Here is a 26,648-nt window from a genome sequence, read left to right on the forward strand (position 1 = left end):
GTACACTGAGCTCTGATTGGTCAGCAGGCGGTGCTTTCACTGAGTTGATCTCTTTTCTATAGACGCCGGAGGCGGGCAGCGTCAGGTAATAAAAGTTATTTAGCCTTCCCAAACCTCAGCCTCACACGCCGCCTATGCTTGTCCTCACATTTAAGGTGACCTTGTGTGTTGTTCTGCAAGAAAAAGACAACTGTTATCAATGTACTGGCAGGTGGAATGGTTTATCCTCTATCGTGATGTATTAAATCCTATATTGAGATATTGATATAAATTGTCGTGGTTAAAATGTTTATGAAAATCTATCAAAAAATGGTTTAATGGAGGAAATAACTACATATGGTTGCCTATGTTTGGCGTATCCAACCATTGAGATACCATTGTACTACACAGCATTGATGCAAATGTGACACATTTACAAAACATATATATATCATGGCATGGCAAAATACTGCATGTTGAGTTTATAAAGAAGAAAGATTCATTTGACTTGATTTCATGTGTCATTCTTGCCTTGCTGTGTGAGAATAACAGGCTAGTGTTGGCAAAAGAACATGTACCTCTCTGGCAAGCATCAACCATGTGGCTCCATTTAAAAGCTTGTATTTCTACTCAAAGCAGCAAATATTGACCAAGACATTGATTGACAAACAGCAACCAAAATCAGTTTTTAGAGTCGATTTGTCCCGTTGCTAAGGAAACTCAAACACATACACACTTCTACATGAGAGGTACACACTAAAAAGGACACCCTAATCCCATAAAAGGTCTCTTTGTGGTATATGAAGCTGCCGCACCGCAGACTACTTCACTTTGCTGGTAATTATCCCCGTCTGCCTGGAAGACAGAGACAGTAAGGCTTCATTACAAAGTGGAGGAAAGACTGAGGACACCAAGCAGAATAGAACATGCTTGGAGGGAAATAGGCGATGAGGAGGTATCATTACTGGCCCATTTGTCTTGAAGCGATGGAACGGGAAGGTACAGAGTTTGAGGAAGTGAAGGTGCATAAGACGCATGTATGAGAAAGAGACCCTTCAGAAACTAATCCAGTACAGTCTCATGGGACTTACCGCCTCTCTGTGAGGACTGCAAGTGTCGAAGTCACTCCAATTCAATTTCGTTTTTCCTCCTTAATTACTTGCCCAATTTGGGGGCTATAGTATGCCTTGATTAAAACGGACACTATTTAATAACCCTAGCCCCCTCAAAACGGAACGCACCTTGAAGATGGAATAATTAAAGTATCCGTGAGATAAGATTCATATCGTCCCTCTTTAACTCACTCCCTGCAAATTGGATGTGCTAGTAGAGAGGAGTGAGGGGAGAGAGCAACAATGGGAGAGTGTGGGGGAGTTTAGTGAATGAGCGAGTGGCGGTAGGATTTGATGGACAAGCTGGACGGGTTGGGAGACAAGTGAGAAGATACGTGGGGGAGAGACATATGGTAAAAAGACGGTTCTTGGAAACTGAGAGCAGTGTCTGATTCAGCATTCATTTGACCAGTCCGAGGCCTCAATCTGGAATTGTTTAACACCGCTGATACAAAAGTGTTTCCCTCGTGAAGGGTAAATGTGCTGGAGAATGTGGTCGGGTTAGCCGGGTTGCCTTTGCATGCGTCCGATGGTGCCCCCAAGGGAATGGCTATTTAAAGAAAGGGACGGACGGCAGAGTCTCGTTTGCTACTCTCACTAAGATATGAGGAAGTGGGGCAGGACTTTTTCAGTGTCCTCCACACAAAGAGTTCATACCGAATGTGCACGAGCAGCACATGCAGCTCTAGTTTCGTTTCTCAAAGGGCTCTTTGCGTTGAGAGGGGAACTGACCGGATTTGTTCTAACCTCTGCTTAATCATACCCAGTGGACCTGAGGTTATGAGCCAAAACAGTAACAAATGTGAGTTTTTTAACCAGATTTCCGGTAAGCCTCACTCAAGTTTAACATTTATTTAACTAGAAACTTACTTTGAGATTAAAACACATAAAGCAATAAATCAAATTATACAGTTTGTGAATGTAATATTTACCTCCACCTGGGGTGTTACATTTTTGGCTTCCAGTCTGTATTTGTGTCTGGCTATCAGTAGGAATAAGAAAAAAAGATTTGCCTGTTTGAAGGGTGAAGCATAGGCCAAGGAAGAACCCATAGCATTTTTTAGCAGAACTCAATCATTGGGATGATACATAAGTCATGTCCTACTGTACTTAGGTCTACATTGCACCATTCAGCATTTGTTCTGCATTCATGTTTAAATGTTCCCAGAATGGGTTAATTTACACGAGCTCTCGGTAGAACAAGTTTGTTTTGCCAGCTTTTAAGCCTTTCGAGCCATTTTCATGATATTAAAATCCTATCAGCATGGGGGCAAAGAGTTTTTTCTGCCGGCTGCACGAGTGAGACAGGCTGCAGTGTGTGTGTGTGTGTGTGTGTGTGTGTGTGTGTGTGTGTGTGTGTGTGTGTGTGTGTGTGTGTGTAACAGCTAACCTGCGTGCCCCCATGGCCTTACCTAGTGAGAGTGCCATGGCTCGTTAGGCTGGCAAGGATGATAGGGCCTGACATGTATTTACCGTAGCCATGCAAACAGACACAGACACACACAAATGGCCCACTTTGGCCAACAGCATCGCCCCTGGCCGTTTTATGACTCTCACTCTTTGACTCTTTTCCTTCCATTACACCCACACCGCAACCCCCCACATGTCTCTTTTTCATCCCTTGGTGCTTCCATCCTGGTCTGAAACGATTAGTGTCATACCTGGCTATGAGCTTACTTTATTGTTCAGTGTCCTACAATAGCGTTCATAGAAAAACACTGTAATCACACTTAGGAAGATGGCTTTGAAGGTATAAAATATCGGTTGCCTAAAAACATCAAATGACTAACAAGATGTGGCAGGTTCACAACAGTTTATCGTATACCTAGTTACTTTAGGCTCATCTTTTCTGAAGTGTTTCTTTGTCGAGCGCTTGCAAGTAATCATTTGCAGAGAGTTTCTAGATCTAGTTGCCCAGCAGTGCATTGCTTCGTTTAATAGCATCAAGATTGCTAAAACATGTTCTTAAACGTGTAACAATTTTGGTTGACAGGCTAGTTGTGAAACCAGAATCCAAGTAATCCTCCATCAAATTCATGTTTTACGGATGTAAAGCTGTTAGAATGTAACACTTTGTGTTTGTACCATAAACAACATATCAACTGAAGACCTATTTACAATTCATACATGAAATGTTGCTTGCTTAAGCTGTTTAAGAGGGCTAGCCTTCCAGGAAGTAATCTAAATGAATAATGCGGGGGAAGAGACTAATGCAGGAAGATTGATGAAGGGAGAGCCAGCCAGGGAAAAATCACAGCATGCCACCCGTGGCTCAAGCAAATCAGCGCTGTCTAGGTCAGCATATTTGAAGTTAAAGTCAGTCTTAAATGGGTCTTCAGACACCCTCAAATAAAGCCGACAGACAGCGCTGACCTTTACAAACTACTGTCTGCAGCGAAGAGAGATGGAGAGGAGGGAAAGATGGGGCGCACCTCCTTCTAATTGAAACTTTTCAACTTGAAAAGCTAAACTCTAGGGGAGGGAAATGAAAAGAGGAGTAGGTTTTCATTTGTTCTTTTTCAGTAGACTCCCCACCACCACCACAACCACCACCAGCGCACTCCCAATTGTTGTGTTCAAATCTAGGTTGCCGCAAGTGCGGGAGCGGGAGAGACGGGTGTTATTTGGAGCTCACGTTATCTTTTTTTATTTTACCCCCACACTGCGCAATTAAATTTAATGACGCGCATGCTCGTCTAAATCGTTTGAAGTGACTTAGCTTTGGCGAAACTAGAGCGGGATAGGGCCAAGGTCGAAGGCCTGATATTTCTCCTCATGTTGCATAATGTAATGACCCTGAGCGTTAGCTTGTTAATTCATTCTTTCTAAGGAGTCTGAAATTAGAGATGGAGCAGCAGGAGAGAGGAGTGGAAAGAAAGTTTTAATATAACGGATCTGCCTCACATTTTTGGGGGCTGGCTTGACCAATGCTTGCCAAAAACCTATTCTGTGGGGTTGTGTCTGTCCCTATAAATCTCCCCCTGGTGCATGAGTTATTTGTTTATGCGTGACATGCTTTGGCTAGGAAATGTGTGTCATGTGAGCAGGTGGGGCGGTCATCAATGAAGACAATTAAACACCTCCGAGGCACTCAGCCAAATCTTCCCTCTGTCCCCTTGCTTTATGTACCCTTCCTTCCCCTCCCACTCCGCGACTCTGACAGATGATAATTCAGTGGGAGTAAGGGGTCACGGCCTGACAGGGAAGGGCATCATCAGCTGTGATAACCATCGCTGGACTCAGACAGTCAACAACAAGTTGGCTGCAGTAAACAAACAACAGACGTGAAAGATAACTTTTCAAAGGCATATATACGCAAAGGCCTGGGGTTTTAGTTACAACCTCCCACACCGCTCTTTGAATGTGCGTGCGCTCGCATAAATGCTGAATCGGCGGTTCAGATGAAGGGTGGCGCAGGTACACTTTGTACTGTGCCGGCTGCTTACTCATCCTAACTTGACTCCCCTGTGTACACCGAGACCCGGAGACACACAAACACGCACTAAGACACAAAAACGTATCAGTGCTGCTCAGCCCCTGTCGAGGTCAAAGGAGCTCTCATTTTCTGTGGCATCGTCTCAAATGCTCACTAATTACTCTGGGTTGATGGGTATTATTGTATTTCCTCTAATTGCTGGAATATTCTAGAAGGACATAAAAATACTTCTGTCACTTGCACATCCTCAAAGGAAGGATTATAGTCCCAAACTAGAGTGGGGGAAGAAAAAAAATGGGGATCGACTGTCAGCTCAGCTAATTATCCGCATTGAAAAGAGCAAGCTTCATTTCCCGGACTTACGTCGAGGGGAATCATTTGTGTCGACCTCATCTCCGACTTCATGAAAAGAGAAATTACATTCACAATATTACTAACCCCCTTTCACTCCATTCTTTCCATGTGGCTCTTATTTTGACGGTTAATTCCAGTGTTTTCATTTCAGAGGCATGAGCTTAATTCTAATGCATATTAGCGCATTACAAGGGGGGTACCGTGGCAACAGCCCACACATCTCATGGGATAAAACATGTAAGCTTTCTGTCACAACCACAGTCAAATTTGCCAACAGTGTGCTGAGTGATAGCTCCACATATTAGCGCTTCTTTAATGCACTCACACGGTTAGCCTTGTGCCTTTTAACTGCTCTGTAAGAGGTGCAGCTCGGGTACCTCAATCTAAGTTCAGAGCCAACGTGATGCAATGAGGTCAAAGCCGGGGCACTCACACGATCGATGCTAACGTGATTAGCGACACACTAACGTTCAACCAGAGGCTACGCTGGTGTGTGTGTGAAGGTGCTAGAATCGCGCTCTCTTTCCCATCACAGAGAGGTGCATGTGAACCCAGGAGCAGACATGTGTGCGGGTTAATGTGGAGCTGCCCATGGACAATAATCCATTTACTACTGTAAACATGAAGGAGGGGAGGAAGGCATTTACTGTCAGGCAGCACTTGCCACAGCCAGTATATCATCTCCCTGTCAGCAGCAAAGCACACACTGCTGGCCTCTATGAGATCACTACAGCTACTAGTGGTTTAAGCTTCTACCTTCCAATAAAATGTCATTACAAGACTCATAGGCACTTGCTGAGACCCCGCAATACATATTTTCCATCTGTGAGATCTGTATGTTAAACACCATTCATGCAGTCTATTGGAGTCCTTAAAATCACATTCTGGGCTTTCTAGTGATGTCATACATATGGGGTGTGACCGACTGGATTTTTTTCTATTGATGAAATTAATAAATAGCCTAAATCGCATATGACATATGTAAGATTCTAAGATATAATTACCATAGCGGTCAGTATTTTCCCAGAGCTCTGACAGTATACTCTTAATCCACCAGCCCTATGGGAGGGACATAAGGGCATAGTTTGGCAGCCAAGGTTAGAGACTTGTTTGAGAAAGGCTGACATTTACACACAGAGCCTCCTAAGCCTTTAGACTCGCAACATTCATTCAGTGGCTTTATGTCCTGCTGCTCATGTCCTGGCATATGGGTGGCGGTTAAGCCAATGTGATATACAGTAGGTGTGTGCGTGTAAAGGGGTTTAGATGCGACACAGAGAGAAATAAAGAGATAAAGTGTACCTCTGTTTCTATTTAGGGTGAATAGCCTCTTTCCAGTGGTGTCTAAGGTATACAGATACTTTACTCTAGTGAAAATACTAATTGTAAATGTACTCCATTAGACATAAAAGTCCTACATTGAGAATAGTACTAAAGTAACCCATTTTTATTTTTATTTACGTTGGCTACTTGAGCAGGTGCCTTGCCTGTACAATTGACCACCCCCTTTCTCCCTAACACTCCCAATGTTTTAACCATAAGGATAATTTGTGTTTTAAAATAAAATAAATCATTAGTTACATGTTGATGTTGCTTTGTCTATTCAGCTAGACTGAGAAAAGTTCAGGTCAAGCAATGTATACTGTAGCACAAATGTCTGCCTTCGGAAAGCCAAGGTTGTCTGCGTCCTCTCAATCAATATTTCTCCTCGTAGTTGCTGCTGTAAGAATACAATGGCTGCTGTGCAACATCAGCAGTGAAACACAACACTTTCTAGCTTCTGCTTTCCAACAAAGAAGGATAGGAGTCTGGGGTTTTTTGGTACATACAATGTCGAATTCTCAAATCTGGAAGTAAGAACATTTTAAATAAGTTGCGGCTTGTTTGGATTTTCCTAGAGCAATGAAATAATGGAAAGAAGTTCATGACCAATCTTTAAACAGAATAATAGTGATGAATGCTTTAAACACATTAGCATGCGCTTTCTTGTGGCTTGTATTTTTTTTAACAATGGCTAAAGACAATATCTACTCACTGTCTATGACTGTCTCCGATCCTCCTCTGCCTTCCTACTCACTGTACCTTTTGCCCGCCTGACCACCATGGGGTCAAGAGCCTTCAGCCACTCTGCACCCCGTCTCTGGAACTCTCTCCCACAAGACATCCGCAATATGGACTCACTCTCAACCTTCAAATGCAGCCTGAAAACACACCTTTTTAAACTGGCATAGTCAATATCTTAATAATTTTTCTAAACTGATTGTTGTTTTTAAGTCTTTGTTTTTAAGTCTTGTATTACTGTGATCTTCTGTGTTGCTTGTTTTTAATTATGCTCTGTAAGGTGTCCTTGAGAGCTTTGAAAGGCGCCCATAAATCAAATGCATTATTATTATTATTATTAGTGTTTCTTAAGAAAGTTAACAATAACATATGCTGGTGCATAAAGAGAAACTACATTTTTGGATAACTGTAAATGCCCTGCATAAAAAAAGGTGCCTCTAAAGCATTGGCAATGGACTTCTTTATCGACCAAGTTTTAGAGATGGAGAGAACATGTTGCTAATAATTTATCTTCTGCTTACTGAGGTCAAAGGCTCAAGGCTACAGCTTCTGTAAGCATTATCTCTGTAGCTCTCCAAACATTTTGAATTTTAGCAACATTTTTCTTCCCATCTTTCTTCTAGTTAAGTATATATTTTATTTCTTGTAGTTAAACCTTCTGCGTGAGTGACGTGAACAATTAGCCATATCGAGTTAGCTGAACCCTCGAATAACAGTTTGTCTTCTCATTTGTATGCAGTAAAAATGTCAAGTTGGAACCATACTACTCTGTTCCTGACACCCCAAAAAAGGATGACATTTATAACTTAAGCCTGCCACTCTGAGGTGAATCATGTTTGCCTCCAGTCTTTCTCTGTGTCGCCTCTAGCTAACACCGTGATGTAATCATGACGTCGGCGCTAAAAGGGTTCTATAAGTTGGTGTATAAATCATTTCATTACAAACCAGTGACTCACATACATCATTCATGTGGCTCTATTCAGAAACAAACACATGTAATATTCAACCATTCCCATGGAGAAATAAGTGGAAACACTGTCAACAGACATCGTCAGAGTTATTAGTCTATTATTAGCTACAGTAGCGGTTGCGTCCCCCTGTCGCCCCTCCCCCCCCCCCGCCTGGCCTACACAGCGCTGTCATTATAGATGACTGAATCCTAATTGTATTCAGAGGGGGGGCCGCATCCATGTTCCACGCACTGCGATCGGCTACCGAGTGGAGAGAATCATATTTTCAATTAAATAAACCCCTCAATGTAAGAAATAACATTTCTCGGGAGGTGGCAAGCTGATTACTCTGTGAATCATATTGAGGCTTTTGCATAAACAGATGATTACAGCGAGACGTCTGTGGAGGAGAAAAGGGGAGGGGGAGAGGGGGAAGTTGAGACAACAAGGAGAGGCGAGAAGTTTGTGGAACAAAGAAGGACCCTCTCTTCTCCGTCTCTCTGCGCCTCAAACATTTGGCACCTATGTTTCGTTTTTGATTTCTGCTCACAAAAAAGGAAAAGTAGCATGCACACACACTCAGACACACTCAAACACATACACACACAGTGGGAAACTGCAAAACAGAGAAAATGAGGCGGCTGTGAAAACATTGCTTTTCAGTATCAGAAGAGATTTGAGAGGAAATATGGTGCAGTTCTTTTTTACAGCCTGTCTGGGTGAGTAAAGAGAGCCCTGTCCAGTGGACCTTTTACAGTCTACACACGCATAAACACACACACATCACGCTTGAAAATCCAAACCCTGGTGTCACTGAGTGGGTTGTGAACATTTGCCTTTTGCCTGATTTGAAGAAACTCCTTTTGTATTCTTACCGCTGCCATATTTTTCAGGGTAACTCATTCGCCTCAGTGGCCTCATTTTCCTCTGAAACATAAACAAGTGATTTCATGCTAGTGATAGTGGGAAAGTTTGTACTTTGTGGCCTACATTTCCGCTCCAGACATAGCACGGTTAACTTCCTGTTCCCAGTAATCACACTAATCCTTTGAATATGTTGATACAATTTTTATTTTCTGGCCCTGCTTTCTGAATTACTTACACACATTTTAGCAATTGATTTCTTTATATTGTTATCCCTTGCAGCTCAAGAGAATGTGTGTGTGTGTGTGTGTGTGTGTGTGTGTGTGTGTGTGCGTGTGTGTGTGTGATGTGTCAGACACTGCATTTCATTAGGGAAAGTGCTCTGTGGATCTTAACTGTGCATTCTTTGTTTCTCATTATTATGTTTTCCCCTCTTCACATCATCAGCATTTTTAGATTAAACTGACACAATCTCCAGCCTGAGTGTGAGGACACACACACACACACACACACACACACACACACACACACAATTAATCACAAGAAAAGAGTCTGCTCGGATTGCATAACACCTTGAAAAGAATACAATTGCGTCTACACACTCCCACACTTACTTTCTCCATGTCTCGTTATTTCCTCTCTACCATCATCACCTTTGCCAGAGGATAAACTCTTTGGCTTGCAGGCTTTCTATCAAAGCCTCAAACCACAAAAAGGAGCTCACTGTCTTCATTCTTTCAGTCGTCTGCAAAAATCTGTTTATGCACTGTGCATACAATAACCTCTCTGCAGCCAGCTCCCCTCAAAAACCCCCCATTGCTCCTCCTTTGATGCTTTGAAACAAATTGCTTTGTCCTGGCGCAGAGTTCAGCTGAAGAACACAAGTGTTGACAGCTATGGTCTTTATAAGAGGAGTGGGGGATTACTGCATGTATATATGTATTGAGGTGGATTAAGACTTTGGCGCTAATGAAAGGTCCTGACCGGAGCATTTTTGGATTTGGTGAGAGCGAGTCTTAAACCCAGATAATGCCTTTAAGACCAACATGAAATCACCCAAAGCTGGGGTAGTAATAATCATAATAACACCAAGGAGGGAGGGAGAAAAGAGCAAACAATCAAAAATGTCTGGAAAATGCAATTTTCACTCCAAAACCATCTGTTCCTTGTCTATAATCTGCGATTGCTTTTGATTATGATTAAACCCCGCTCAAGCCCTGTGAGCCATTAAAGAAGTCCAGGCTGTATTTTTTTAATAAAAATGAGTGATTTGAATGGTGATTTAGGGAGTTCTGGAACAAGGTGAGGGGTGTGTGTGTTTAGAAGCGTGTATATGAGTGTGTTTGTGGGAATGTGTGTGTCCTTGCTCTTTCTGCAATCGCTCAGGGATTAAGATGATTTATTCTGCCCTGGCGTGACTTCAGATTCACAACGTGTGGGGTGATGGAACCATCATTCATCTCTCTCTCTCCCTCTCTCTCTCTCTCTGTCTCTCCTTCTCTCTTTTTCTTCTTCAGTGTCGGTAAAAATTACACTCGTAGACTCAATTCCCCCAAGGCTGTCTAAAAGTTTATATTCAAATTCTTACCACGTCTGGTATTTATCTAACTGTGGGTTTGTTAGTGTCACAAAAGAGTACTCGGATTTAGCATAGCACTCCAAGAACACTGTTGGACAGTTGGAAAAAAGTGGTGCAGAAGCCCAGCCTTTATTTTTTATATAATTATATATATGCTATTTTCCTGTCAAAACCTGGTGCCTCCATTACCCACAATGCAACTCAAGCTCAGACTATTTGGCTATGTTAGAATCCATTCACATGTAACCAGTTATTCCAACCAAATTGCTAGTCGTCCTATCTTTTAAAATGTGGGGAGGGCGTTCAGGCTGGGATGGGACCGCTGGGAAAAAACGACATGTTGCGTTTTCCAATAACCTAACTCCCGATCAATTGGCCGATCAAATTAAAATAGGTCAACCAATAGTAAGTGATTGGAAAATAAGTGTCAATCCCCCATAGCTGCGCAACCTTGAGCTTATCGCCAAATAACCTGATTTGGTGCGATAGCAAACCTATACTAGTAGCTGCTTTTGAAAGTGTGTGTGTGTGTGTGTGTGTGTGTGTGTGTGTGTGTGTGTGTGTGTGTGTGTGTGTGTGTGTGTGTGTGTGTGTGTGTGGCAGTCCTGATATGAGACAACTACCCAAAAACGAGTACATCATGACCGCTATAACTGGATAATGACTGTAACTTGTTTCCCTGTGCAGTGTGTGAACCCAATCTGTCACTTCCAGAAGATTTTCAAATCCAAGCCACACATTGTGTGTGGGAGGGAGACTAAACAGCGCTTCTCTGCAGCCGCAGTGTACACACAGCGAAGAGTACAATAGCCAGCTGCAATCCAAAAAACACTCCAGTGTTAATTTGAAAGCAGTCCAGACATAATGCTTTTTTAAATTTCATATAAGCTTTCACTTACACCTACAGAACAAAGGATCTCCTTCTTGTCTATGTATACAAGCTCTTGATTTGTCAGAGGTAAGCCTCTTCCCAGTAACATCCCTCAAACAATTACACAAATCCATTCACTCGAAGTGAGTTGCAGGCGAAACAATGTTTGCAGAAGCTGCCAAAAGCTGATTTCAGGGCATTCACTTAAGAGATAGAGTGATTTGTGCATGTTTAAATCTGGCCCCGCACATATGTATTTGTGTGTGTACAAAGGTGTGTGTGTGCATTGTGGGCGGGCACATCATCTGGATTAGGATGCTCTGTTTTGTCAGGACATCGGTGGCGGGGGTGCATGCAGGGGCGACTTCTATCATCGTGTCAGTCTCTTTCTCTCTCTTGTCATGCCCGATAAAAGTTTAAGGTTTGCTTCATGCTGAGAAAATGTGTAAAAAAAACAAGGATATGATCAAAAAGTGTATGACTTGTGAAGTACAACTTTACTTCAAACAATGTTTCGATTCTCTTTTGACCATTGTTCATTAGTTGGTTTTTCTACCCACTTATATATAATCTTGTGTGCCCTGTGGACACACTCCTGTGACTCGTCCCACAACAAAAGTGGATGCCTGAGGCTTACTGTGAGCCGCAGACAAGATAAATACTATTGTTTTAGCCTTCGAGGTAGCCATTAGTCTGCGGGCAGGGACTGGAAACAGACAAAGAGTCACACTCTTTGCCACAATTGCACATAAACAGGTGTGCCCCCTTGGTGTGTGTTCAAAGGGTTAATCTTTTTGTAAACCCCCCGGGGAAAGAAATACAACTCACCTGGCTTTCCTTCATAAAATCCCCACCGCATTTACCTCCATTGTTTGGTGTCGTGTTGCGTTACATGGGTTCCATTTTCTACTGACGTGTTTTGGCTTTAAGGTGATTTTCTATTGTGATTGTGGTTTAAATGGAAGCTTTTGACGGCCACTTTGACACTCCCATCCCGCACACGAACTTATGCTTACGGCCGCACCATCAGAGGAGTTGAGCCCGAGCTTTGTTAGGTGATTGCTGTGTTGCATAGGCTTGAAAAGGCAGCTGCCACGGTGGATGACGAACAAAGAGGGGGATAATTAATTTATTGTTTTGTGACCTTGAGGTGAAAGAAGTCTACACCTAGGGGAAAAGAGGGTTGTGTATGTTTTGGATGCATGCTTCCTCGCCTTTTTGACCAGGTGCACGGAAATGACAAACAACAAGAAAAAGCGGAGCGCAGTGCAGATGATGGAAGGAGACGCGGGTGAAATGTGTCAAGTCACGGGCTCAGGTTGACGCGGCACTTCAATTACTGGGTGCCAATGAATATTCATCCCAGCGTGAGGGGGAAATGGTGCGTGGTGGCCCAAAATAATTCCTGAGCTGTCAGCAGGGTTGTTCTACTCGACGACAAACACTGGCGAAGCAGCTGACGACATTTCTTTGCAATCTACCTTTCATGACACGAGGAATGACGATAAAGAGGAAGAAAGAAATGGAAGGAAAAATGTATTTATGAATAGAAAGGAACAGACAAAAGAAGTGGAAAATCATTAAATACATACAAATCTTCCTTTGAATGTATCAGAATAATCATTTCACATTGGGAGCTACTAGAGACAGCACAATAGTGAAAATGCTAAAGCCCTTAAATGGGTCAACAACGCATAAGAAAGCAGCTTCACACTCACAGGAGAGAAGAACGGAGAGCGCAAATATTAACAGCACACACACAATATTTCTTCCTCTCACACACACACACACACTACACCAATTTCACGGCTGTGCGAATGCTTCGGCGAATGTTTGTCTTAAGTAGGGTGAGCTCTCGGCCTTCATAAAACATGTATGGTGCTAATGTTGACCATTATGGGAACGCTTTTCCTCGCGGTTTCCAGGGAAACAGGTTCGATGGACTAAATGGACAAGCCTTTGTTAAAAAAGAAAAAGGCCTTAAGTCACTCACAGTGCTCTGTGATGGCTCAGACAAAACCTTACCCTGTGTTCTCTTTCCACTTCTGAGGGAAGCACAAGGATTGGCCAGGGTTAGAAAAATAATGAGTAGACTTTTTAGTCTACCCACCCTCAAATAGAAAAACATCTACTTCGGGAGGGGACGTTTTTCGTTCCTCTGATGCATGTATGACTCCGGGTAACTGTCCATGAGCGCAGTGCCTAGAGAAAAAGCCCTGCCAAAGGAAATAAGAAGAGACGGAATAATGAAATTCCTCAGCTAGACGAACTCAGGAGGATATTGCCCCTCTAGGTGGATATTGTGCACATGTGTGAAAGCATGCTGTGTAAGTAGTGTGTGACAAAGCCTTCTGTACTGCATGCGTCTTCGGGGGGACGTTATGAAACCCATCACAGGTGTCAAAGGTCGCAGCGCGTGCCCTCTACATATCTACCAGGGGAGGCCAACTTCTATAAACCATGTTCATTTCAATCCCCCCCCCACACACCCTTCCTCCATATGAGACGCATTAAGTGTGTCCTTATAGAGAGAGGAGGCGAGAAGAGAGCGGGAGGATAACCCCCGTCTCCCATTGTTACACGCTTTCATCTATTTTTAAAGGCGCGGAGGGGCAGGAGAGAGGGAGCGGATGGAGGGGAATAAAAATAAGTTCTGGTGGGCCGCGGTGGTCTCGGTGCACCGTCGAGAGTGTGAAGCATCTACACTCGGATCCATACACATATAGAAGGCTATACTGCACACACATGCTTGATTACATTCTGTTATTTTCTTCAGCACTGAACATTAATACACACCACTTTCTGTAAAAAACAAGATTGCACTTCACCTTAAACCCTCAATAGATTTGTTTAAAGTAATTATTATTATGAAGGATTTTAACAAAAGTAAGCATTTTGCGTTTTGCAATCTAGAGCTGATGTTGCTCTAACAAAAGCATGTTTAGATAAATGTAAATTGTATTATGATACATTGTTAATTAACAATTTATAGGTCTGGTCATAAATGTTGACTTATACATACACACTTATAAGATATCTTTGTATTGGTTTAAAACATAAGTGACCATATTTTGTTTTAAAAAATGTATTACGTGTTTTTATTCATTTTTTATTTGAAGTTCAAACAAAGTGACAATTATCACATCTTACGCTACCGTACCCCCTACATAGCCCACAGCCCGAGTAAAACACTAAGAACATCTCCCTCATACTGCAACACACACACACACACACACACACACACACACACACACACACACACACACACACACACACTGATTATCATTAGTTTTGCACATAATGCCTGCAGCAGTGGAGCATTTGTTTGCCGTTGTTTTGACAGTTTTACCGCATTTAGCTGCGTCTCTGAGTCATCAAACCACCCCGATTAAAGACGAACACGATGTCAAATTCCTAAATAATACAACCTAATTGGTATCATTAGTGTTAGCAGCCGACGCTGCTGGCACAGTGAGGAGTTTCCTGACAAAATCCCTTTCCCAGAAGGAATGCCAGTTTACAGCCATGCCTGCTGGAGATGTGGCGCAGCAAGCTGTTCTGCAAATAGGCTAACGTGGGTGAACCTAGACAGGGTGGCAAAAGAAAGCTACGAAAACAAAAGTTTGTATTGTTTTTTAAACGTGTTGGAGGACAAAGTTGTGGGCGGCGATGAAAAAGCATAATGTGAAGTATTGGAACTGTCAGAAGGTTCAGCGGCTGGCGGGCCATATGCCACATAAATAATGTGTAAGATAAACAGAGAAGGCCTAAAACATGCAAACGTCAGCTTATGCACAAACACAGCCAGACAATTGTACACCATTTGCAATTCCTACCTTAAAGGTCAAGTGGAGAGTCACTGCTTATATTCAAACTGGAGAAGTCACAAACACTGAGGAACACAAGGGTATCTGTAATTTTAGCTAAACTGTTAGCTTTATGTTTATTGGTTGTGTGCACGTTACATCTGGCTCCTGTTGGCTTTGGCGAAACATGTTGACCTTTAGTGCTTTCTCAGAAAGTTATATTATCATAAGTCGTATGTGTTTCATAATCAGTGCTGCATTCTTTGTGTGCGAAATTAAATTGAGGGTTTCTCAGAATGTGTTGAGCATGAGAAAAGAGTTCCAGCAGAGTTATTATGCATGGATTTCAGTATGTGCTTTAGTGAGAGATGGTGTTTGCACATAAAGTATAGTATGTTTGGCAAATACATGAATGAATGCATGAGCGGCCCCAGCTTGGTGTTCAGAATGTGTGAACACCTGAATGTGTTTTTCTGTTTGTTCGTGTTCTTTTTCATCATTTTCCCCGAAGTGACAAAAAAAAAGGATGCCTTCATTCTTTCTTAGTGTTTCTCTCATGGTGTGAAGTTGGCATGCTGCAACATATGCACATACATATGTATCGTTGTCCCTAACAGCGGTGTTGTTTGGAAGCTTGGTCCATGTTCGAGGATCAGAAAAAATAGTAATAAATAAATAAACACATGTAGGCAGCGAGGGAGATTATTGGAATACTTGCAGCTAGCCCCCTCCCATGTTATAGACCTCACGCTGGGAAAAACATGGCGCCCAACTGTGCCCCGGTGCGGCACACCTGATGTTCCTTTTTGCACAACCTGTTCACCTCATCTTCTCCACAATCATGCTCAGAATCCAAACCAGTTATTTTGACAAAGAGGAGGAAAGTTAGAGCGAGAAGCAAGAACAGGAGGAGGGGAGGGGAAGATCCAGGGGGAAGGAGGGAAAACAAGCAGAAGACAGAGTGCCTGGGAGGAAAGGGGGGAAGAGGGAAGCAGGGGTGGGAGGCTTTGGCTGAGTGCCTTGGAGGTGTTTAATTGTCTTCATTGAAGACCGCCCCGCCAAACACTACACCTGACACACATACCCTAGTTTAAAAGTGATGATATCGTGGGGGGGAAAGTACCAAATAAAGGAGCAAGGTGCATTCCAAATTAACAGCTGTCGGAGAAAGTGATTTTTTATTCCGAACATAACAAATACCCGTGCCATTTGGAGTCGAGCCAAATTGCTAGTAACCGCTCCGTTGCACCTAAAAAGGCACAAAATGCACATGTCGGCGCGTATGACTGTAGGCGCTCATTAAAAAAACAGTCATGTCGCTGCAGTGCCATGAGAGAACATTCTGCTTCTCTTTCCCCTGCAAGTGCTGCCTTTATCAACTCCACATTGTAGAAGACAATGCCAAAATACAACCATGTTTGAAGTGAAATCGACACATATTTCCCTGACTTTCATCGCAGGCACTCGACAATAGCAGCTTTTTAAAGACAGCCTTTTTGTGGGTCATATTCTGTACATACACAGTGGATATAGAGTGGCCGTGTGCACTTTTTCTCTCTCGGACCAAATGGCCATCGCGGGCTGTGTATCAGCGTTTGATAGCCAGCTGAATGGCTTTTTTAATCTCTGTCAGGAGTGGGTGTCAGCCGCCTCTAGCCACACAAAACACCACAGCAACGATTCCATTATCCACACCGGGACCTCCACAATATCTGTGTGTGTCTGCACAGCACATTCGGCCATTCTTCTTTATTATTATTTCCTCTGTATCCTACATTGCAGTAGGTGTACTATCAGAGGCATAACATCCATTTTGAACAATTCCGTACAAAAATCTAAAGGGTCAGTTCATCCGAATAGCCAAAAATGTGTCCCTGAATAACTTGCCTAACGCTAAGTCCAATTGAGGAGAATACTTTTTAACAAATTAGGTGGTTCCAAACCCTCTTTGGCTTTTGATCATGTAAAAAAGTGTGTTGTAAATAATTCAACAAACAAGGTGTATTATCACTTCTCAATTCTTGTTTGGTTTTAGAGTCAAAGATAGTAATTCCATAGAAGGAAATCTCAAAAGAAACTATATTGAGTTCCAATAATCTGTTGTTTTTGGCTTTAGATTATCCAAAGTACAAACTATTTGTTTATAGGGACTATTTATTTGGTATAATACGAACCGCCCAGTGAGGTCTGTGTATTACACATTAACCTGGACATGTTTTCTGGCAATACATCTTGATGCTGAATTTGAATAAATGTATATTTTTAAGTGGCTCTCTGAACCTCGGCAAACAACACTATGCGTGGCTAGATTCCAATAGAGTTAAATGAAAACAAAATATATTTAGCAATTTGACAGTAAACAAACTTTCAGCACAGATTCCTCTGCTCTCTCTCTTAAGAAAGGGTATTTCCTCAAGCTTAATTGTGTCCTTGTTACAGGAGTTAAGACTGCGCTGGGTGGGCTTTACAGTCCGTGTGTGCCCATGTGGAGAGGAAGACAGGACTCTGGATGTGACACTGGGGTATGATTTGAATACCTGCCGTCTCTGGCTGAGCAGTGATCAATCATCTCTCCGTCAAGCGCCACTCCCTGCTGGCAACTTCTCCACGCATGTAACCCCATCCCTCACTTCTCCCCCACCTTCTGTTTCTCATATTCTTCCTCTTAATATTCATTTTCTCTCCATCTCCTGGTTGCTTTCCAAAATTCCATCCTTCGATCTGTCTCTGGGCTCCAATGTGTTACTCGTTTACTCTGCCATGCCATGCTTTCCCTCAGTGCCTTCTCTCACATCATCTCACCAGGTCCTCTTGTTCTTTCTATCTCCCTTGCCGTCATCTTGCCTGAGGATATCACGGGAAAAAAGACAAGGGGCGTGGGGTAAGCGACAGATGCACGACTGCAGGCACACACTTAATTCTGTCATCTTTGAGACACTTTTTACTTATTTTCCCCAATTAATGTTGTAGTATTTTTAACTTTTGCACACATGGACTGTGACCTTGGGGATGGGGATGGGTGGGGGGAGCGTGTGTAACCTGCTGATTGATAGCGTGAATGCCTTCCGCTGGGTGATTTTTCACTAAACAGCCTTCCACTGCAAAAAACACACACACTTGCATCCCTCCACCATGTTGGGGGAAATCAGACCTAAGACCAGTGCTGCTGCCGCTCCGCTCTTGAAATATGAATGGTTTTAATTAAACAAACTCGCTTTGCCATCTGGCCCTACAATTGGGCTTGCTTAATGAACAGAGTTTCACACAAACACACACACACGCACATTATTAAACAGCCTAAGCATCATTCCAACGGGCAAAGCTTTAGGAAAACAGAAAAAAATAACAACTATGAAGTGATCTAGTGAGGTGCTTCAGAGCTGGGAAATGATGCAGTGCCTCATTGTGCGGAATGTGGAGTATGTGCTTGGCTTTCTGTTTGTACGTGAATGAGCATGTGTGTTGATTTCTATGTGTAAAATGTGTATTTACAGTCTGTCCATCATGTGTAAGCAGTGGCTCAGACCGTTTGTACTCGCTGACAACTGCTGTGATGTGCCACTTCCTGTCTGTCCTACTCCCTCGGCGCAAGCTAGCCAACACTACATAAATGATGATGTCTGTAATCCAAGGGTGGTACCCCAAGATTTCTCAGCAGGAGAGACAGCCCAGAGATAGAAGCTGTGTGTGTTTGTGTGTTAGGGGGTGGTTGTCTAGCAGGAGAAGCACAGAAACGTGGGAGGCATGCTAACGTTAGCGGACAGTAGGATGTGCTTTTACTCCCTCAGAGGCTACAATAAATTTGCCCTATTCATCTGTCTTAGCATCCGGCAAAATACAATTAGGCATCAGCCTCTGCAAGATGCACCCAGTGATACAATGCGGATAAAGTAATTTGAGTTTCTAATATATTTCAACTTACTAATAACCCTGTTGATATGTATAATCAATTTTTTTCATGAACTCTTTCCAAAGTAAAGGGAAAGGGGAAATATTTTACCTTTTATACATCGTGTTGTGTCTAAGTGACTAATTGGGATAATGTGATGGCAACCACTAAATGGGCTTTAATGTAATCACACAGGGCCTTTCCACAACATATATGTATGTCCACTATTCGTGTCTGATAAGATCATGGACAGGACCGTACAGAAAAATTCAATTTTTCTTTTTTTTCTTACAACTTTCTTTCTTTTTTTGTCATGGTCTTTTATTCAAGTCGCACTCACAAGAGAGTAAATAAATACAAAATGTCGTTTCCATATGGTGTCGGATACTCTTAGTGGATTGCCCATTTAGCCACCTCCCTCTGTAGTGTTCTCCTTTATTACTGAACCTTAGTAACCTTTTAAAACTCCTTCTCTCTTTTCTAGACTCTTACACGTCTTACATGTCGACTCACACTAACTTGGCTTACCTTTGCTAAAAATTAGCCGCTGGGCAGCACAGCACATACCGATCTTCACTAACTAGTGAATACAAGGAGGTGGAGTTAAAGTAAAAAGGTTCAAACTACACATTAGCATTTTGTCTATTAAAAATACGGTACCACTTTACAATAATCCAAAAAGGGTTTATAATTAGGTTATGGATTAGGTTGTAAACACTTTATTAATCATTAAGAACCATTTATAAACCAGTTCTAACATAGCACAGGCTCACTATTTTGGTTGTGTAGGTTGGCAAGATGACTAAGCCTTATATTGGCTACTTAGCGAGAATCAACTCAGTAAACAACAGATACCAAGGATGCTGGCTGCTGAAGAAGACGAACTAAGCTAGGTAGCCAATATAAGGCTTAGCAGTACAGATAAATGTGGGCTCACTGGCAAGCAACCGGTGACAGTTGCCCTGTTTATCTCATGTCTTGTAAAAGCTTATTAATGATTTATAAAGTCTTCACAACCTAATTAATAAATGAATGACAGACTATTGGTAAAACCTTTATAAGGGTAGTTGTAGCGGCACAAACTCCCTATGAGTTATGCCGCTAAGAAGCTAAAATGTGTTCTTTGCTGTGACGCGTTCCATATAAGAGTCCGAAGTCATTTATGGTCCAGTGTTTAATAAAACGAAAACAAACAATATACAACTCCATCAGAGCGCCATTCACCCTCTTCCTACATCATACCCTCCAAACCGGCATCCAACAGGTGACCTAAATACCAATAAACCACACCCACCTGCCGAAAGTGATAAACAACAAGAATTAAACGTGATGCAAACAGAAATGAAGATAATAATAGAAGTAATAAGTAATGGCAAAACAAGCATGTTGGTTCCTACAGTAGTCTTACTGTAAAGTGGTACCAACAATACCATATGTAACGATTCACACGATGCATCAAATAGCGTAAATCCTCAGCAGCGTGACCTACTGCATCAACCACAGCAAAGCCTGATGTATTGAACAATGATATTACATCTCCAGTGCCCGGAGCTGTTAACATTCACACTGAGGTTTTATATGAAAACACCTTCCACACCTCACTCATGGTGAAAGGGCAATGAGGAAGCATGTTATTTTGAGTTGTACTTGAACTAACACGGTTCAAATTGAAACCCCCCCNNCACCCCCTCCCGCAATGTGGAGATCAATAATGGAGCAAAAGGCTTTGACCCACAAATAACACCGTACATCTGCAAGGATTCTTTGACATCCATAACGGCCTAATCGAGTGTTTGACTCCAAACACTCAGCGTTTATGAATATCTGATGAGCACCGGGGTAAGCTTATGAATAAGTGAGGGCCCCAGCTGTGCATCAAAAAGATCAAGACGTCGTGAAGTGTACCAAATGCCAAAGCGATGTGCTGCTTAAGATTTATAATAAAATGTATGCTTTATCTTTCTCGCAAGAGTACACATTTAAATCTTTCAACCAAACAAATTCTGACAACTGCAAACCAAATTCTCAAAGGTTCCTGACCCCGCAGCTATTGACTGTCTCTCACTCTTCTGAAACAACGTCAAGAAGAAAGTACAGAGGAGTCTTGATAAGTTTGGGCACTGTGGATTGGGTCAAGAATATGTTCATATTCCCATGTTGACCCCTGTTTTGAAAAAGAAGAATCTGTCTCGGGTGGAGACGTTGTTTTTTTTCTGTTTTTTTTTCCTATTCGACACTCCCAATGGAAAAAAAGTCAGCAAATAAAAGATAAAGTTCGAAACCTGACCTTGATGAAGGAGATGAGAAAAAGAAAACACGGTCCCTTGGCACATCTGTGCATGGTAGATATAAAGGAAGGAAAAACAGATTGTGTGTTGTTGTCTTCACATTTGTTTGTCTGGGTCTGTGTTAGTACGGATGCCTGCATATGTGTGTGTAGGTGTCCGTGCACTCATGTGTGTGAGACAGACGAGCAGCTGCAGTGGAGGACGATTGCTCCTGCACATTGTGCAAGCATCGATCCAGAACAAGCAAGTTAGAGCCAGAAAAGGCACGGAATCAAAAAGGGACACAAGCCTTTTGTCCGCGTTTTCACCCTGACACAAAGCAAAGACATTCAAACTTGATGAATCAGGAACACTACGAATGGGAAAACAGAAATCAAATCCTCAAATACATTTTGCAAACTGGCCCCAAGGTCGAGGTTCTTATAATGTCGATTTAACTCCAATCGCTTTAATCTAAAAACCGAAAAAAATCACCGTACCACGAATAGACTGCACGTAAAAACCTGCAACTACACACCGCTAATGATGCCCATGCTAACACTTAGCACCGCAGCAAGCCATCTGCTAACTTTTGTTCTCCCTCTTTCCTCATATCTCCCTCATTTATTAAAAAGGGCTCGGGTTTCATATAAAGCCGTGCCGATGGTGTGTGTGTGCGAGCTGGCTGCAACACAAGGGGGAACGCTAATGACTGTAGTTAGCATCCCTCAAGAGGCTGGAGCACTTTGCCAATATTTGCCCTAACCTTAGATGATTGCATTTACTTTACACTTAGGTATTTAGCTGATGCCCTTCTCCACGGTGACCTAAAGTGAGCAATTGGAGGCTCAACTTCTTCCTCAAGGACACTTTAACAGCAAACATGTAGCTAATTTCTTTTAATCATTAAATGACCTGTCGGACCACAAGGCAACCCAGGTGCTTCAACGGTATCTCATCATAGCCTCAGAGAAGAAACTTTAAGCATTGTATAAATATGCTGCAAGAGATTTCTGAGGTTGCTTTGAGTTTAAAAAAAATGTGTTTAACAAAACAGGTTCACATGCACTCACTTTATACAGCATGCCGTCTGCACACATATACACACCATTTGAGCTGATCCCACTAAAGATAGCGAGCAGCAGCCGAGCATGTTGTTTCTCTTGGATGGAGACTGATTCATATATTGACCTTGACTCTGTTCCTCCAACAAATCTCCTCTAAAGCTGCAATGCACTTTGTAACAGCGCCCACAGAAACCGTGGAAAAATGAGAATTAACAACATATGTGCTCTGAGCTGAAGCCCAAACGAATGGGGATTATATTACCATTTTATTTTTAGGTCATTGTAAAACATTTCACATTGGACAATATGTTATGATACATGGGCTTCTTTATTGGTCTATATTCCACTTTGATTCCCTATATATGCTATTTTTCGTTCTCAAGTGGTATTTGATTGACAGGCTGATCACACTTTGCATCTAACTGGGTTTTCCACTATTGGTGGTCCCTGTCCTATGACTTTAAGTGGAGACTAAATTGAAATGAGTCTTTTAATTGGGTCTAATTTGGCCAATGAATAAGTGCCCATCGTCTGAAAATAGGTCATTATAAGTACCCTCCAGGTAGCCCTATCTGCTGGTTACAATGTCTTTTAATCTGTTAAGGCCAAACGTCCAGAAAGCTCACTGTGGGCACCTGTGTAACTGCCTGTTTGAAGAGCACATCTGTCTGCTTTGCTTGACTTTCTACCATAGTGTTTGAGGTCATTGCGAACCTACAATTAGACAATCGACCATCTCCCGAAAGGATGTGGACGCAGCGGAAACAATTATTTTGACCCTTCTGATCTGAGATAAGTTAAGACATCATCTCTGAAATAGCTCCATCTTAAAAGAGAGGATGTGAATCTTTAAGCCATTTGAATATCCTTATCCTAAGCTGCAGTGGGGAAGCCTCTGCACTTAGGCTTAGCGCTCTCGAGACAGCTCCTCCTTGTTAAGCATCGCCTCAGACTCCGAGACTATGAATGGGACCATTAGCCCCGTCTCTCACTGCACACCCAGATACACACACTTGCTCGGATTTTGGTCTTGGTAGGAAACTGGCTTAGTTGAGCTGTGAGAAGATTCTGCAAGTGGAGATGCAGCAGTACAACCAGGAGTGTACAATAGGCTCTTTTCCACAGCTCCCACTCACTCTAGACTACACTCTTTTTACATTGCAACCTACAGAAAATCAGCCCATTATCTCCCACATGAAGAAAAATAAACTCCTTTATAACGGCCTCAAGCCAGCACGCATTGCAAATCAATAAAGCTACTATACTATGAAACAATTGAAGTAGGGTATTTACCCCCTATTGTTACTCCTCCTTAGAAAATCTACACTGAGTCAAGTTGAAACCCACATGAACGAAACCCAATAGGAATTGTAAGGAACATAGCTGCAAACTAAAAGGAGAAAGACGGCCTGAAAGGTGTTGATCTTAAAGAATATATCTGTTTCATATAATCCCCCGTGTAGCGCCTTTGATCAAATAAGCCGCCTGTTTCTGGAAACAGAACCTTAGGTTTTATAATAAATCCCACACCCTGTCTTCACATGATGTACATTTGTGAAAGGGCTTTAGCTTTCACAAAAGTATCCCCTGCATCACAACCTCAAAACACTACAGAACTACAAAAAACTAAAATGTCCAAGCCAAAAACCCCTAAAGAAAGGTCTACTCTGTACCAAATGTTAAAAAGGACAGAACCTCACATGTTTTTGTATGTTTCTGACACTATCTACCGTTGGGCTTGCTACTGTGATTGAATGCTCTAGGAAGTATCTACGTGTGTGTTTCCTGTATCTTATCGCTTTCTTAATCTTCTTTAGTGTTTGCCCCTACCATTTTCCAAGTGCTCTGCCTCACCGACACTGCCATCCGGCGTTGTCCTCTCGTAGCTGTCCTCGGGCAGGGGAAGGGCGCCCAGCCGGGGGCCCGACGAACTCTTGCTGCTGGGCGTCTCTGACTCGTCCAGGCCGCTGTCGTAGCAGCTCTGCAGCGATCCCTGCTGGTGAGGGTCCTGGGGCTGGCTCACCACCGAGAAGGTCACACGGCGAAACGGCTACAAGAGAAACCAAACGGCCGGGGGTCACTATAAAAGGGACTGTTGTACTTTTATTGTTTGACGACAGGTTCGATCTTCTGGATTTTGGAAAGAGATTTCGGGTCAGGGTGGTGGAGAAATAGGTTAGAAAAAAGGAGGCAGGGGTAAGGAGACTATTGGAGGAATCATTAGGAGTCGTATAAATGTGCTAGCTAGATTGTAAGGGCACAACCATTAGAGCTTACATAAATCTCCAAGCTAGCTGTGATGTCACCTTCCTGACCCCAAAACAAAGACACTCAATCTACAATCTGTTCTATCACAACAGCCAACAAAGACCTTTTGTAACCTCAAGCCAGGTCATGCTTTCCTCTCACCCTGAAATCTATCAATAGCAATACATTGTAATAGGGGACAGGGCGTGAGACTGTACAAAAATGAAGATTTCACAAGCTTGCGTGAAGCTCAGGGGACCAAGACCACAACTGACTAAACGTGTTTGTTGGATAAAGAAAAGGAGGGCAAAACGCTCCGGCCTCATTTACTTGTTTATTTGCCCATTTAAAAAGACGACTAAGTGAACAAGCGTCCGAGTCAAAGTCTGATTCCACTCCGCAGAGCGAAAGCACAAAGACCAGTGTGTACACATAGGGATTGTGTGAGCACATGCGCACACACAAAAGCTTTTTGCTAGACGAGTTGTTGGTTAACAATCTAAATAAGTGTAGCCGGCTCAAACACATTATGGAACAGTGTCCGCAGTTAAGCAGTAACAGGGCATGTCATTAAATTGGAGGCCTATGCTTACAGTCTGTTTGCCTTCCTCCCCTCAACATCTCTCAATCCCTGTCTGAGCATTGTACAAAGGTAATGGCAGTTGAGAGGAGGGGGGGGAGAGAATGAGCATGAGGCGAGGAATGGAAGATAAGGTTTGGTCATTACCAGAATAAATGGCATTACAAATGGATAATGCCATTCATTAATTAGATACAAACACAGTGTGAGCATGCCAATGTTGCTTCTCCAACCCATTGCTGGACCTCATCACTTGTTCTTCTGCTTTTTGCTTCCCCCCCCCACCTCCTTCCTCTTGTTCAATCATAACAATATTAAATAAGACAAAAGCCCATTACTCAAACATGTTGTCTTTCTCTCCATCTCCTATTAGTTTCCCAGATTGTCTCACCTAATGAGGTGAAATCTGCTATCAGCCACTGTGATCGGTAACTGCGTCTTTCATTTCTACATCTATCCATTCCCCATCTACTGCTGTCATTCGATCTGAGAGGCTGATACCAAAACATCCTGTCAAGCTCTTATCATGTGCACATCTACATCTTCAGAAATAGAGTGACAGATGAAGTGTAAGCACACACATACACATAGATACAGGCAAAATCTCCGCATGTCACCATAGGAAGGTGAACTTCTTTGTTATTTTGTCATCCTTTCATACTTACTGTAAGCATATCTGACTCTCTGCCAGGCGCATGCCATGAAAAAATTACTTTTTGATAATGGAAATTCCCACAAGCCACTGGGAGAAAAAAACGGGCTTCCTTTTGCTGCCTGTATGGAAATTTGCATTTATTTATATATTTCTGCCCAGTTTCTATTTCTCTGGCTGGCTAGCACAGCAATCTTGGCAATAAATCATGTTTCCATGTAATTACAATCAACACTCAACAAATGAATTGGTATAAATATTCATGTGAATTTCACTCTGATAGTCAAACATTTGTTGCATAATTAAAATCGGGGCCCAGAAGGAAAACTGCTCTAAATAAGTGCAATAGCACTTGAAGAGATGCTGAGATATTAAACCATTTTTTTTTAATTTTTTTTTTTATGTTTGTTTGTTTGTTTTACTCTATCCGAAACACTTGTTTGGTGTGAGGTGTGTGTTAACAAATCCCACAGCTTGCGTGTGGACGGAAAAGAAAGTACTTTGTCTGGATCAGATTCAGTGGAGTGCCACACTCCTTGGGAAACACGGTTTTCTAATGATACAAATTAAACCACTGTTGCCTAATGAATTGCTGGCGAGACTGTCGCAAAGAAAAGAAACACTTGAGCAGGCGCGCACCGGGAGTAAAATTGAGTTTGGGAGAGAGAAAATAAGCTGACGGGAAGAAAAGAAAAAAGTTAAATGAACAAATAGATTTTATTCACCTGAATTTCCTCTTATTTTCACTGGAGGGAGAACAAGATGGAAGAGTCGGAGGGAGAAAAAAAAAGCTAATTTGTTTGCAGACCAGAAATGGAGTTCATGCCGAGATCGCCAGAGGCTTTGGATTAGAATCTGCAGCAACCACTGTCTGCACAGCGACCTTCGCTCCCTTCATTCTGTGTCTTTTCAATAACTGAATACAATAAAAAGC

General features: G+C 42.4%; 1 protein-coding gene across 5 annotated transcripts in view; it reads right to left on the minus strand.

Moving 5' to 3' along the window:
• The window catches only part of pcdh7b (protocadherin 7b), a 102,431-nt gene that overhangs the window by 29,935 nt on the left and 45,848 nt on the right, over positions 1-26,648 (minus strand). For 2 of the 5 annotated variants that reach the window (XM_010769684.1, XM_010769696.1), the window contains exon 2: positions 24,090-24,285. The exons of 1 other annotated variant lie outside the window; for it this stretch is intronic. In XM_010769684.1, coding sequence (XP_010767986.1) covers positions 24,090-24,285 — 196 coding nt within the window. Of the gene's footprint in view, positions 1-24,065; positions 24,286-26,648 lie in introns of all 5 variants that reach the window. 2 more of the 5 variants (XM_010769675.1, XM_010769690.1) reach the window with 1 other exon arrangement.

The sequence above is a fragment of the Notothenia coriiceps genome, unplaced genomic scaffold (genome assembly GCF_000735185.1).
Source record: "Notothenia coriiceps isolate Sejong01 unplaced genomic scaffold, NC01 NC01_scaffold00000339, whole genome shotgun sequence".
Taxonomy (NCBI): Eukaryota; Metazoa; Chordata; class Actinopteri; order Perciformes; family Nototheniidae; genus Notothenia; species Notothenia coriiceps.